General features: G+C 37.8%; 1 protein-coding gene across 1 annotated transcript in view; it reads right to left on the bottom strand.

Moving 5' to 3' along the window:
• The window catches only part of VAV3 (vav guanine nucleotide exchange factor 3), a 207,487-nt gene that overhangs the window by 52,885 nt on the left and 138,309 nt on the right, over positions 1-16,293 (bottom strand). Inside the window, exons 16-19 of the mRNA XM_081946409.1 lie at positions 15,121-15,222; positions 13,651-13,748; positions 6,512-6,534; positions 1,033-1,078 (exon numbers count right to left, since the gene is read on the bottom strand). Coding sequence (XP_081802535.1) covers positions 1,033-1,078; positions 6,512-6,534; positions 13,651-13,748; positions 15,121-15,222 — 269 coding nt within the window. The remainder of the gene's footprint in view (positions 1-1,032; positions 1,079-6,511; positions 6,535-13,650; positions 13,749-15,120; positions 15,223-16,293) is intronic.

The raw sequence follows: 16,293 nt of genomic DNA, 5'->3' as shown, positions 1-16,293 counted from the left end.
TTAATTAGGCATATGACTGAACCACTGAAAACAGGAGTATAATTAGAAGCCTTGCAGCTTATTTGAATCTAAACTATAGAATTCAGCAAGATTAAAAAGTATCAGTCAAAACAAAAGGTGTTCTAACTGCTGAAATGCCTGGAATGTCAAAAATTTATACTGCTGCCGCATAGCAGTTGTAATAATACTAAACTGATCAATCAAACTCTCATTGCAGAATTAGGGAACCATATTCATGACTGGATGGGGCAATCTGAACCTCTCAATTTAACAAGTTGCAAGGATAAAATTGGAAATACTGCCCCAAGTCCCTGCAGGATGTAAGTGGCACGGAAGAAGAAGAAAAATCATTGTACTAGCTGTAGGTTATTAGATATAGGCTGATAAGAATCCCAGTTTTATCTAAATAACCTCTACTCTAAATCAAGGCTGGGCAATAACATTCAGCACTTTGTTTTTCACTGCATAGGGATGCAGAGGACATGGCTGGTGAATCTTTCGTAGATTTGGCAGGAACAATCTAGTTTGGTGAGGTTTATGGGGCAAACCCAATAAATCGCATATATCATAAAATGATTTGATTTTGGCCCAGAGGCAAACATCTTCCAGTTTAAAGGGGAAGGAGAGATTTGCGTAGGGGTGAATTATTACTTTCTGTTACTGCTTATTGCATCTTTTCTGGCTCTTTAAAAAGATCAGAAACCTTTAAAATATCTTATTGTGACTATCAGAGAGTTACATGAAGCCTGTTCCTCCAGGCAAATAAAAGCATTACTATAACACTATATAAAAGAAATATTAAAATGTAACCAAACACTATTTTGTTATCTTACCAGGTCTGGAACATGCATGAGATTAGAACTGATAGCAAACTACATCTCTGCAGTCTGCTTATGAAAACATGTACAATAAGTCCTTGAGTCGGAAGGAAGTCAAAAAACAGGGCAATAATATGGCAAATCAATTCCAGTCTCCTCGGCTTTTATTAGCAAATTTTAAAAAATGTATCAGGAAAAGAAAACTCAAACAAACCTGAGTCCATATGCCTGGAACTTTTTCGAAGTCCATTCAGTCGTTTCTGTGTAATTAAAGACACGCCAGTTAGAGATTACTTTCTAAAATAGAAATAGTTCCTCTTTTCATGTAAATTCTATTCAATTAGAGCACCATTAATTCACATTGGTGTTTCCACCCCCAAATCTTCTAGTCTTATTCTGACCTGAGATTATCTTCAATTCTGCTGACCAAAAAATGCTAAGAACATGACCAGAACTCAACAAGTCAATTCATGTAACTTCAGCTAACAAAAAAGAACATGTAAATATATATGTATAGTTGAATCAGTACATATCTCCTTATTTACTTCATTCCATAAAATAAAGGAACTAAAAAAGAATTGCTAATGCTCTCCACCTTCTTATTTTCAGTTCATGGTGTTTCGGCCCGCAGAGGCAGCACTGATTCTTTCCTGCTACAAGTGGTACAGTTCATCTCACCAATACAAATGCAGGAAGCTGTAGGAGGCTGTGAAGAACAGCCAAGTGGAGTGAAATGAAGCAATGCAGCCATTTGCTTCACTCTTAGCTGCAAAAGGACATGATGTTTCATGAAACAGTTTCAGGTGTGCTCTGTTTTCTTCTTTGTTGAAGTGAAACACGCCCTTGAAGGCCTGTACATTCCTAATGTTTCATGCATACAGTTGTTTATAAGAACTTCTCGATCGCTGCAACATGACCTTTCTTGGCTGCAAAGCTGCCATTTCTCCTGCATTTAAAACTTCTTGCAAACTCTGGAATTGAAATGATACTGTTTGAACAGTTTGCAACTGAGCACATAACCCTGGATTGAATGTTGGGGAAGTGCCTGGAAAAGAGACATATATTCTTAAAAAATCCTCTAGAGAAGCACTGCGAGAGGAACACTGAAGCGCACGTTCTCAGATCCCCCCCCGAAAAAGCCACTCAATGAACTTTAAACCCAATCAGTTCAGTTTCTGAACTGATGCAATGCCCTTTCAAAGAAATGCCTTCAGACACGAATATTGTCCATTTTATTTTTAACATTTCACTAATCAAAGCTTAATATTAAAAGTTGCTGCATCAACTTCTGACTGACTGATAGGAAAGGTATGCCTGGAACAGAATTCAAAAACACTCTTGCATCACCCCTACCATATTAGGATCCATAGTGTAAGAGCTTTGCTGCCCCATTCAAACCATCCATTTCTGCCATTGTTTATTAGCCTCCTCCATAGGGGTCTATGGCAATCTGCCACGGCCAACTTGCCACAGGCAACTAGCCGTGAGACAGCTTGCCGTCAGGACAACTCGCCACGGTCAATTTGCTATGGGACAACTTGCTATGGGACAAGAGTTACACTAATATTAAAGAAATGGTGGAATAGAATAATTAAAGAAAGGATGCCAAAGGAGGGACAAAATGAAATGTGAATGAAAAACATATATATGAAACCGCTGGGTGAGATCATCCGTGGTTTTGGGGTACGGTATCATCAATATGCTGATGATACCCAACTTTTCATCTGTACCCCAAACCACCCAAACGATGCCCTCGACGTGATGTCCCGATGCCTGGAGGCTGTGCGGATCTGGATGGGGAGGAACAGGCTCAAGCTCAATCCCTCCAAGACTGAGTGGCTGTGGTTTCCGTCATCCCGATTTGTGCATCTTGTCCCATCTTTGATGATAGGGGGAGAAATTTTAGCCCCCTCAGAGAGGGCCCGCAATCTGGGAGTCCTCCTGGATAAGCGGCTGTTTAGAAGAACACCTGACAGCCGTGACCAGGGGGGCCTTTTACCAGGTTTGCCTGGTACGTCAGTTGCGCCCCTTCCTGGATCGGGATGCTCTGTGCACAGTCACTCATGCCCTCGTCCTTTCTCGCCTGGACTACTGCAACGCTCTCTACATGAGGCTGCCCTTGAAGAGCACCTGGAGGCTTCAGCTGGTCCAGAATGCAGCCGCGCGGGTTATCATGGGGGTACCTAGGTACTCCCATGTTACACCCCTTTTAGGCAGCCTGCACTGGTTGCCGGTTGTTTTCCGGGTGCGATTCAAGGTATTAATTATGACCTTTAAAGCGCTCCATGGCTTAGGCCCACGGTATCTGTGAGACCACCTACTGCCACCAGTAGCCTCCCACCGTCCAGTACGATCCCACAAAGTTGGCCTCCTCAGAGTGCTGTCGGCCAGACAGTGTCGGCTGGTGACCCCCAGGGAGAGAGCCTTCTCTGTGGGAGCGCCTTCCCTCTGGAATGAGCTGCCCCCGGAGCTTCGCATAATCCCTGACCTCCGGTCCTTCCGACGCGCCCTAAAAAGTTGGCTTTTCCAGCAAGCTGGCCTGGCCTGTTAATTTTATCTAATTTTTTAAATGTTATTGTCATATTAATTGGGTTTGTTTTTTTGGATATTTATCTAATTTCCTTTTAACTTTTGTGATATTTGTTTTTTAATGTTGTACGCCGCCCTGAGTCCTTTGGGAGAAGGGCGGCATATAAATCCAATAAAACAAACAATAAAACAAACAAAAAATAAAATAACATATTTTTTATTTTAAATAATTAAATTGAATTGTTAGATTGTCTGGCAGCAAGTTGGCCATGGCAAGTTGTTCCACAGTGAGTTGACCAAGGTGAGTTGACCCCAGTGTGTTGAGTGTGGCGAGTTGAGCGTGGTGAGTTGGCCTCAGCAAGTTGTCCAATTCCGTCTCCACAGTGCTACCTGAAGCAATATAACTTAATTGTACCGTGCAAGAGTGCAAGCTTTATCATACAAAGCCACACAAAAATACCATTTTTCTAAAATGTATATGTATGTTATTATAGTTAATGTTTGAATGTGTGTAAAACTTTTGAACAGCAATTACGAAGTTCACTTTCTATCAAGAATATGTTTTCACCATAAAAGAGGATTTAGCATATTAAAAGGTCACTGCAGTAATGAGTACGCAGTAATGATGTACTGTAGTTGGAAGGAACATATGAAAAATGTTCAGTGTTATGGGGAAGAACAGACACAATGAGGAAGTGGCAATATCTTGCCCAGGGTAATATTTAGAGAAGAAGAAACAATATTAAAAAACAGGATATCTATATATTGATAGTGTTTTAATGGATAAATGAAAAATAGAGGAAGTATCAATTATTCTATGTAGGAAACTTTCTGGCATGACTATGATCCTTCCAAAATGTGTTTTATTTCCTAAAACACACACAGCTTCCTCTTAAAAGCAGAGATTCAAAGCTATCATTTTCATTTACAGAAACATTCTATCTAACTACATAAAAGAACAGAGCACTTTTGAAAAATGCAGTTATAATAAAGGTAATTTATCTTTTATTTTTAAAGAAATCTATGACAGCCAAAATTGGGGACTCTTATTATTTGCATAGTACGTAAGGCAAGTTACTGAGAAGACACAGTATTAGAAAAATCTTTCATCATCTACATATTAAGATTGGATGGAAGAAAAAAATCAAAGCTGCACACTTCCCAGATCACTTCAAGTATTGAACAAAACTAATTTCTACTACTGGGTAGTCATATGAACTGCATTTCATTTCATTTCTAAGAATACATGTAATTCAAATTCAATTAAAACTAAAGTGTTGGCTTTTTTTTTAGTGACTCAAGTATGACTGGGCATAAAAAAATCATTCAGGAACTTCATGGACCTGATGTCACTCAATTCAGTTGTCTTAGAGCAAGATTTAAAAAAAGAAATATCCTGAATATTTTAATTTCCTTCGTTTTTTTAGCTCATTCTTAAAATTGATCCACAAACTTTTCAGTTAAAAATAAAGACAGTTAAAGTTTAGACCCATTTAAAAAAAAGACTTTCTCTAAAACATAATTAACTGTGTGCTATCCTAGAACTTGTCGTACATGTATTTGGGATGCTGGGACATTTCAACAAAAAGAAAAATGAACAGCCTTAATTTACTTGCCAAATGCTTGAAATGTCATAAAGAAAATAATTTCAAGCATATACTACAAATATATTGTAGTCAATTTCTCCCTGCCAACAATGACTTTTAAATTTGACATTATATATTTTCCCAAGAAATACAGTGTAGTCTACCTTAGACTGAGATGGTTTACTAAGCAATTATTACTTCTAATAGGAATCAGTACATTATAATTTAGGCCCATGAATATCATCATTTCCTGAAATTCACTTTGCAATTGTAATACTGAATGGGTAGTTGGCAAACCATATGCTCTAGTGCCAAATATACACAGGCTGTCCTACCCTTTATAATTGGTGAATGATTAATTTGCTACACCCTCAAAGCTTTCCCATTTCTGATCATTCCCATTCCAGAATATGCTACCTGTACAGCAATTTTATCATTAGTGCAATTGCAGCTGTGCTGAACTTGTCCATCAGTCGTTTCCTCTGATGAATAACATGGCTTCACAGAGAATGTTATACAAAGCAAACACAAATTATTTCCCCCAAAGAGAGGGAGAAAATACTGTTCTATGAATAAGTTTAATTTGCTCTCAAATTAATGGTCAATCTTTAATAGTTGCCACTTAGGCAAAAACTGTTTGCTAGAGATCCGTATTTTGAAACCAAGACTTAACATTCCAAAGTTCTTTCCACAAGTGAATGAAGTACACTTCAGAAATTATACTTAGCACTTAATAAAAGCAAGATTTTTTTTAAAAAAAAAGAATGAACGGTTAAGTAAGCTAGTCCCACTTGTCTTTTCATTGTTCCCAATTAATTTCAGATTCTTATATTTTAGAGCTCTATTCAGAAGGAAACTACACAATTAACACACTGTAGTCCCCACACACTGTAACAATAACTACCCTAGCTTCTTTTTATAAACCCCCCAAATGATCCATTGTCCTGAAATTAACTTCCCATAGAACAAATCTCACTTACCATGATCATTCAAAGTGTTTACATTTGCTAAGCAATTCTTAGACAGCTTTATAAAATCAGCATTTTGCTGTTCAGTTTATTGCTCACCAACTGAGAATGGCAGAGGCTTGTACTCATTCATTAAATTCTATGTAAATATATCTTGGAAATTTGGAACCACGTAACTCTCCTGCTGCATCATGGACTAGTCCTTACTTGTGAATTGACTTTGTTTTTTCGTGCTATGTGTTTTCGGTTAATCTCCGGCACTTGAAGAAAAGTATGCAAATCCTGCCATACTTGTTAAAGCATGGTCCAAAATGGATGAAGAACACGCAGGATTTCAACCACAGAGTTATGTATTTAACTACTACACTCCCTGAAATCAGTAGAATTTAACAATCCTTCATTTTCAGCATTTCGATTCTTGTTTCTCTTTTTAATCTAGGATTATGCAAGGAGTGCAAACACCAAGTTTCTTCAGAAATCATCATACAGACATTTTAAAAAAACCTCTTACCTTCCGTCAGAGCTAAAAGACAGGTGTGAAAAAGGGGGCATTTTGATCATATCCACAACAAATACTACATGAAATCTAAAAAGAAAAAGGCACACTTACCTCCTGTTTCAGAGTTCCATGTTCTGAAACAAATGTAAAAATTGGCATGGTCAGTGACAGAATGCTCACACTGTACCACAGTATTCCCTACTCAGAAATACAGTGAGAGTACACAGAAGGACTTTGTTTTGTTAGCTGATAACCTGTTTTATGCTCCAACAACCTTGAGGCTCAGCTAGTTATTTTGCAACTGTGTTTACTTTTATTGGCTCAAGTCAGGCAGCACTGAACAGCTATAAAAAATGCTGGGTTTATGCTTAACTCCATGACACATAGCTTTTTGAACCAATAGATTGCCTAAAATCTCTGAAACACTCTATAAAGTCTGCAGAAACTTACAGTGGTGAAGATTTTCCAGTTTTAAAAGTGTAGTTATTTGAATCCAGACTTTAGCATAGAGCAACTGCAGTTTCTTCTCCCCAAAAAACTATATCCAGAATATATTATTATATGTCTAGTATTATTATTACATTGCATTGATTTCTCATTCGGATGTAAGACTTGTATGGCGTTTTTTTTTAATACACAATGTGCATATATTTTGTGCACATTTCTCTGATAGACAAAACATACCAAATCCAAGTCCATCTTAAGCCAAATATAGAAAGAGCTTTGGACTGATCCACACATATATGACAATCAATTAAGACAGTTGATTCAGTAGGTGATTGGCACATGTGAATGAGACATTACAAAACTTATCCTATAAACAGAATGTTCATATTTCTCCTTTTAACTTCAAAAATAGTAATCTAGATCCAAAAACCAGCTGGATGAGCTTTGAATATTCAAGAACAGCCATTTTCATTTATCAAATTATAACTGTCCTCTAAAGGAATCCTGATTTGATATGGGGAAAGAAAGGTTTAAGTTATTGCCGAGATCCTCCAGTGGTAATTCTGATCCAGAAAGGCATTTTTATATCCTAGCCGCTATTTGTTTTAATCTGAGCCAGTTCATTACATTCATTTTGAATCAATGAATGATAAGAAATCATGTGATAGATATATATGCATGAACTAGTCACTGCAGATAGCTATGTGGATAAATAGATAATCAAAAGGAAGCTACTGGAATTAAAATATTGCATATTTTTCTATAAAAAAGAAAACAGAACAGGCAGTGTTCTGCATCATATATTCTGAAATGCAATATTAAAAATGTAAAGGAACCACAACATAAACTTTAAAGTTCATATTTGTGAATATTTCTTACAAAATCAAAATGAAAACATAATTAATATTACAAAATAAAAATAATCAAGCTCTTAAAAGATCATGAAGTGGTGTCTAGCTCTCTCCTTTTTTAAAGAAAACATTAGCCCTATACTATGGTAAAACTGGTTTACTTCACAAGAAGTTATATACCTTAAGAATAAGGGAAAAAACAAGAGAGAACTGAATTATATATGCATCATAAAATGGCTTATGAGCAACAAACTTCAAACTAGAACATTTTAATATGTACTCAAAGTAACACGCAATTTAAGACATGAGTGGACATGCCCTCTATTCTATTTGAATAGCTTCTCATGACATGAAATATGATTCTCCTAATTTGACAAGAGAGATGTTGTAATGCACAAGCTAGGATTGTTTAATTTTAGGCAGTTATCCAGGAATTTCTTCTCTCCATTGCACAACTGAAAAACCGGACCCCAAATAAACTATTATGCAAAATGGTTTTAAGAACCTACAAATCTTGTTGGTGCATCTCACCACTGATGTGTGAAAAATTGGTCTTATGTCTACAAGAAGATCATAATAAGAGAATTTCATGTGATAAATTCACTACAGTATCTTCTTATAAACACAATTCAATGAAAAAAAATATATGCATCTAAAGCATTAATATAAACATGCAGCCTAACATGCAGCAGATCTACAGAAACTATTGTACTCAGATTGGGCATGGACCACTCCACAAACACTTGAAATGTTTGATGTCAAGAGTTTGAAATGCAGTAGGGCCTCTAGTAAGGACTTATGGCAGACTATAGTCCCTGAAGCAAACGGGATGGCATTAAAAGGCAGAGATCAGCAGTCAGATAGTAAATTCTAGTCAGCACAATCTTTCCAGATAAAGGTGAGGTTGTGGGATCGCCCATTTGCACTCCAGGCAGCTGTTCCTCATGAGCAGATTGTAGGAACTGTCAGCATAAGCTGATGAGTTGAGTGTCTAGGAGTCAAAAGATTTCAATCAAGCTCCCAGCCATAATGCAAACTATATGAACACAAGGTTCACACAAACCTCACTTTCTTAAAAACTTTTGGATGTAGTTAATTTATAGTTAAAGAGAACTCTTCTGATTAGACAGATAGGAGAATCAAATCTGGAGAGTCAACAGACTTGCATGTTTTTTTTAAGTGGGCTTTTCCCATGCTGCTGAGAATCAAACTGATTTTCAATAAATGGCTGCTACCATGGTATATTCATTTGCAGATCCATATGGTTGATTGCATCTTAAAAAGACTGGCAAAATTGAGTACACATAATATGCATAAGTAGATGGAAAAACTAGAACAAGTGGATGAATTTATGTACTTTGTTTTACTAAAGACAGGGAAATAGAGGGAGGAAGGTGAATTCATACAAATGCTGACATTGGGAAGTTTGTACAGGTAGTCTTTGACTTAAAGAAATCACTTAGCAACCATTCAAAGTTACAATGGACTACCTTGAGACTACTAATGACCCAGATTCAAATTTCAAATAGTTTGGGGGGGAGAGCATGGCCACCTGACTGAATTTAACAACTGTAGCATTCACAGAAAAGGACATGAAACAGAGTTGGTCACCTGACTGACTTGTTTTAGGACTGTTACAGCTGTGATGGACAGGCTCCATTACAATAATAAGTTGAGAACTATCTGTAGTCTCTTGTGAGAAATGAATGTTCATCCAAAAAGTCAAAATGGCTTTTAATGCTTTTGCTCCTTTTCAATATCAAGAATTGAGAATTGGGGCACATCAGGAGAAATATAAAAATAAACTCAATGCTGTAGAAATAGGAAACTAAAGTGCATGTGCTAAAACAAAACAATATAGGATCAAGAAGAAAGGATGCAAAATGAATGAGGTTGCCATTATGTTGAGGGCGAGACACTGAGTGAGTATCTTGTTTTGGTCTCACAAAGTTAAAGAGTAAGGATGGAATACTCGAAGACTGAGAAATTTGTGATCAAATGGAGTTCTTGAGATCCTGAAAAACAGATTTTTTAAAAGCAAAAAGATACAGAATTTTCATAGGGACACAGTGGAAACAAAGATAGTTTTCAAGATAGGCAGAGGTGGAATAGTAATGGCAACGTTGAAGAAGATGTTGGATAACCATTTGCCTGAAATGGTATAGGGCAGAGATGGCGAACCTTTTTTGGCTTGCATGCCATAAGTGGGGGGGGAGTGCAGGGGGGTAGTGTGCAGGCGTGCCACCACCACCCCAGTGCGCATGCACGCACTGCAGGCACTTCCCCCATTTTTGCATGCTTTTTTTGCCCTCCCCAGGCTCCAGAGGCTCTTGCCTGGGGAGGGCAAAAACAGCCTCCCCCGCCCCCCCAGAAGCCCTCCGGAGGCTTCAGGGTTGTTTTGAGTGCTCCGAAGGCTTGAGGGACCTTCAGGACGCTTCTCTGAAGCCTCCAGAGCAGTCAGAATGACCCTCAGAGCAAACCGGACGTCTGTTCCTGAACGTCCAGTTTGCCCGTAGGGCTGGTTTTTTGTGCTCCGGAGGCTTCAGGGAAGCTCATGAAGCCTCCGGAGGGCCTCCAGGGGTGTGTGGGGGGGTGCTCTTTTCCCCCTCCCCAAGCTCCTATAAAGGCTTTGGAGCCTGGGGAGGGCGAAAAATGGCTTTAAAAAAGGGCAAGCTCAGCTGCAGGCCCCTCAGGTGGCACGCGTGTCATAGGTTCGCCATCACTGGTATAGAATATTTCTTTCTAGGCAGGGGGTTGGACTAGAAGAACTCCAAGGTCCCTTTCAACTCTGTTATTCTATTCTATTCTATTCTAAGATGTGTGGACTTCAACTCCCAGAATTCCCCAGCTAATTCTGGGAGTTGAAGTCCACACATCTGAAAGTTGCTAAGTTTGAGAAGCATGGGTGTGAAAGGATAGAGCAAATAGAGTTTGTGTAAATTAGATTTAATTAAATTGCCTTTTCTTTTATTTTCTTACCTCACACTTTGAATTTAACTTGCTTACCACCTTCTTATTTCATGTTTGCACTTTGCATATTGTTGTTTACTCTAAAAAGAAATGGTATTCTGGATATGTTCCTTTTTATTTTAATTTTTTTTCTTTGTTTGGTACCCATAGTATTTTTCAAAATTGTATTTTTAGGCCTTGTTCCACATGAAAAAGCTCCTGACTTCTGCTTTAAAAATATACCTAAATATGTAAAACCTAAACGCAATATATGTGCACTTACAAGAGATTATGAGAAGCTACATCTGTCTGCTGGAAAAAATCAAATTTACCTTTGCATAATACCCTAAAAATCAAGAGCTGAGTGTTTTTCAATTTTTTTGTTAAGTATTCTATGAAAACAAGACAAAGGGATTGGTATAACATTTTCCACTGGACCCGCTAGTTTCTATTTTTTTTAGCACAATTACTATTCCGTTTCCAATTAAATTAACTGCAGTTTACTATTGATCTAATATAGTAAGGACTTTACAAGATTAAATTTTAACAAGGTAGAATTTAGGCAATCAGGTCTAAGCTATGCTCAGTGAAGGTGTCCAGGTGTTGCCATTCACTTTAATTCCATTAACTTAAAAAAATATTCACAGTCACACCCTATACAGTCTTCAGACCTGCTGACTTCTGTGCTTATATAAATGTTTTTCTGGAAGGAAACCAGAGTCTATCTTGCTAAAACAGAACACAGGTGTGATTAAACAGTGATAATTGAGATTTTTTTTAAACTTCCCTTTTGCAGGCAGTTATGTCATTTATATTTATAAAATAATAATCACTGTTAGGAGGTCAAGTTACTTTTTTCAGGAGGGACCAATAAGCAGACAATCAAAACAGAAATATATTCGTCCTTTAGATAATAGTAAATCTTTTCTAGATTATTAGTAGACTTTTTCACCATCTAAAGGTTTGGCAGTGAAACATAAATCACAGCAAGCTTGCAACTTCCTTCCATATCAATTACTAGAATAACAGAATTGGAAAGGACATTGAAGATCTTCCAGTCCAACTCCTGCACAAACAGGAGACTCTACACCATTCTTGACAAATGGCTGTCCAATCTCTCCTTTAAAATCTCCAGTGCTGGAGCACCTACAACTGATATTGAAGGGAGGACAGCTGACTCTAGCACTCTCTAGATGTGTGGACTTCCAACTCGCAGAATTCTCAGCAATGGCCATGCTGGCTAGCAAACTCTGGATCATGCACTCAACTCATCTAGAGAGCATTACTCTGTTTGGAAAAAGGTAGTGCAGAGAATGGGGGGGGGGGGGTTCCTGTCTGTTTTGATAGCTATAGCATTTCACTGAGTTATATTTTGAGCATTAACCAATTATTTTAAAATAATGACATGAAAGTATCTGGCTGCTTGCTAAATTCTCTGCAAGACAGCAATACATGTCTGGAAAACAAATCAGTATTCTTTACCAATTTACCAAACAGGATGATCAGCTATGGAAACATGACATAGTTTCCTTTTCTCAAAGCAGAAAGCAGACAGGAATAAAACCTGTCATTTTGGGAGAGATTTTGCGCACTCCTAATTCTTATCCTTTCTTATCTTACACAACATTAAAATGTACAGTCCTGTGATTTGCCTCACCAATTGGTCACAAAAGTTTGCAGATTTTCTCTCAAGTCCTATCATGGGTGAAATAATTAAATGCTTTCTATTCAACTGCCAGAGGCAAAGATCACATGCAGACAACTTCATGGATTAATGAATAAATTATCATATTACAACTTCAAAGATGCAGGATGTTCTTCTCCAATTTATTTAAAACTTCTGACCTGATTTTCTAAATTTAGAAAATTGCCCTATTTAAATGATCAAATTATGAACAGAAGACAGGTTGATCTATTCTGTAAACCTGCTGGAAGGGCTTTGTGAAAAATGTAAGTTGCCATGTTTGGCTTCAGTAATCTGGCTAAAAAAAAGTTTACCCAAAATTCCAAATGGCCTCCACGTAAGGTTGTAAACAGTGGAATATCTAAACCAGCATTTATGTTCCTTTAACAGTCAAACAGATGCTTTTGAGAAGATTAAATAAAAGCATAAAGAATATAATTGCTTTCTGCCTCTTTCACTGCCATGCCTAGAATCTACTATCAAGTGTTTTGGGAGTAGTTGACCATTTTTTTTTTAATTTGTATCCTGCCTTTATTATTTTTACAAATAACTCAAAGAGGTGGACATACCCAACACACCTTCCTCTTCTAACTTCCCCATAACAACAAACTTGTGAGGTGGGTTGAGCTAACAGTGTATGACAGATTAGGTGAAAGTCACCTAGTTGACTTTCATGTGTAAGGTGGGACCAGAACTCATGGTCTCCTATCTATGGAGATTCTCAGTCATCCAGGTCATAGTTGTCCCAAAAGTGCTTTTTAAGAGACAACTAACTGGTCTGAGCTGAAGAAGCTTCTTGGATGAGACGTGAAACATCTTCAAAGAAAAACTAGAAAGTTCAGCTGCCTCTTGAAAAATTATGGTCTAGCCTGGAACCTTAACCACTAGACCAAATTGCCTCCATAATTATTATAAGCTATAATTAACGGTTGCCTTCTCCAATTTATAAATTCCTCCAAGTAAACTTCTGAATATTCACAGTGACCACTCTCAACAGTGATCCTCTCCAAAATTTCTTCAGTGGGAGATCAGAAAGGGGGAGCTGTAATTTGAGAAGTATGGGAAGTTCTATCAGATAGCTAGATCTAATTATATGATTCCTGGAAGCTCCTTACGGTATTCCAGTGGCTCTTATAGCTCTTTTGCTAAACAGTAAATTGCAAAAGGTACTGATTCCCAAAAAGCAATTATAGCAGTATTTATAAATATATTAACACAAAAATACAATGAACACAACTTAAGGGAAATTAAGTCTTAATTAAACCTGGCAAATTTATGACCTAATTAAATTAGAATTCCAAACAATGCAGATGACTTACCAACTAAATTAACTCTGCAGTTGTCGAGTCTTCCCAAACATTCTTTGTGGACTCCAGCCCCACACTTCGAACACAAATAGCCTTGATAAAACGTTCCCCTGAAATATAAAATAGTATGGAAATCAGAAGACATTTGGTATAATATAACAAACATTCAAGTATGAAGCAGTTCAATATGTGTGGCAAGAATGCATTTATATATACTTCCAGATGCTTATATAGTAATAAATCCCTGAATGTCAATAACCAGCAATGTGGGTTTTTTTGTTTGTTTGTTTGTTTTTGGAAATCTAATGGACACTGGTTGCTTAAGCACCTATATTTTGGGAAGGTCAACAATCCACTATAGTGTGATCATTCCAAACTTTTTTTCTACTCAGTATATGTGGTTTTAGTGTTGATCAAATCCTGGACTTGCTATTGAGACAAAGCTCTGAGATGTTGGGAGTGGCAACCTCAGACTCTTGATGATATCTGTTAATTTTAATGCCGAGAGAGAGAGATGTGTAATCACAATAAATGTGATGAGTATGCAGAGGCTGCTCAGGTGACACATCACTCAGTGAAGTTGATTGCTGCTATATATTCAGAGCTCATGATTGCACTGGTGTCTTCACACATTATGGCATAACACAACTGTATATGTATGTTTATAATATTATATGTTGCTTCATATTTAAAAACTGTGGGGTCATATGCACACCATAGATATTGTTTTTGTAGGAATTTATATTTTACAGGGTATATTTTGTAGGAAAATATAAGATATTTTTCAAACAATCTAATCAAAATAGACAAGGATGTACTACTATTTTTCTTCCAGTCAAATGAAATCATGCTTATGGTAATTACACCCACGTACTATTTTAATATTTTGTTTAGCCTACTTTCTTATAGTATAGTCCCAGATTTGTAAAGGCATATTTCTCTCAAGTAAGAATACAATGCTGAGTATTCGTTTTTAATCAGTACTGTATTTTTAACACACATTATTCAGCTATTGGAATCTTTCTGGACTCAGATAAGGAATGTCATACAGTATATGAATAATAACCTGTAGCATTTGTATTTTTTTTTTTAAAAAAACCTCTTTTTCTCCTTAGCTTTCAATGACCTTAGTGGAAAATAATTCTTAAGGTCAATTTGAAAAGCAGCATTTATGAGTTTAAAAGCAATGAACTTAGAAAGCAATACAACAGCCACTAGTAGAAAATACACTTTACAAAAAAATGAAACTTCACCTATTTTGCATATAAGTACCACTCAAAAAGAGGGAAATGTTATGTTTATTATTTGAACATATTACTTAAGTTCATGCTAATGCTGAATTATACAACTATCTATGGAATTTAAGTCTTGCTAGCTTTAAAAGAGAGGTAGAATCCACCAGATAATTTGATGAGTTTATTGAATCCCATTGTTTTTCTCAAGTGTAATATAATTTTTAGGCTTCAGCTGTTTGACACTTACCTCAAAAGCATCTGGCAGACTTTGCAGGATGTTACACGAGTGAAGGTATACATTTTAAAGTCATGTGTACTTGTTTCTCCAAACTGGGGCCTTATGTTTGACCTAGAATGTAAAATAGATTCTTTAATATTCATAAATATTAATAGAGCAATAATTCCATTTTCAAACCTAGAAAAAACTGCAGATAATGTTTAAATATGCATTTTAATAAGTTGTTGGGTGTATTTGGTTGAAGACCCATTTCTGAGATCTTTCTTCTCTCCTACAGAAGGAGAGCAGTGGTGGGATTCAGCAAGTTTGCACCTATTTGGGAGAAACAGTTGTTAACTTTCTAAGCAGTTCAGAAAACTAGTTGTTGGAAGAAATCTTATTTTGTTTTGTTTTTTTCACTTTACAGGGTTACTCCTGTGAGGAAGGCAAGAAGGAAATTTTCTGGTGTTGTTTCTAGCCTAATCTTTATTGTCCTGCTTACAGGACAATGCCTTTCCGGTTAACCCTTATTACATTGTAATAGCTAAGACGAAATTCCCATTGATGTGATGTTGAGTTGACCACGCCCACAGTCACATGACCACTGAGCCACGCCTACCCAGCTGGTCATTAGGGCAGAGAACCGGTTATTAAATTATTTGAATCCCACCACTGGCTCGGAGCCACCACCACCCCTGCTTGCCCACCAGCCGAAGCCTCCTGGGAGGTTTTGGCTGACGGGTGCGCGGCGGGAGGTCCAAGCTTTTTGCCTCCAGGCAGAGCTGATTCTGCGCCTTCTACATTTTCTCCGGCAGAGTCACGCACCCACCCGCCTGCCTGTCTTATTTTACACAAGTTGGCCGAAGCGGCTTCTCTCTCCTCCTCGTCCTGCCAGCCGAAGGAAAAGCCCCGGGGAGACGGGCTCTGCGCGCTGCTCTGCCGGACTGCTGCAGCCGATCCTTCTTCTTTGGGGGTCAGCGGAGGATCGGCAGCCTGGCAGAGCAGCGCGCGGAGCCCGTCTCCCCGGGGCTTTTCCTTCGGCTGGCAGGACGAGGAGGAGAGAGAAGCCGCTTCGGCCAACTTGTGTAAGATAAGACAGGCAGGCGGGTGGGTGCGTGACTCTGCTGGAGAAAACGTAGAAGGCGCGGTCACGCACCCACCCGCCTGCCTGTCTTATCTTACACAAGTTGGCCGAAGCGGCTT

The sequence above is a fragment of the Natrix helvetica genome (assembly GCF_964273705.1).
Source record: "Natrix helvetica genome assembly, chromosome: 3".
Classification (NCBI taxonomy): Eukaryota; Metazoa; Chordata; class Lepidosauria; order Squamata; family Natricidae; genus Natrix; species Natrix helvetica.
This window is presented reverse-complemented; position numbering and strand designations above follow the sequence as displayed.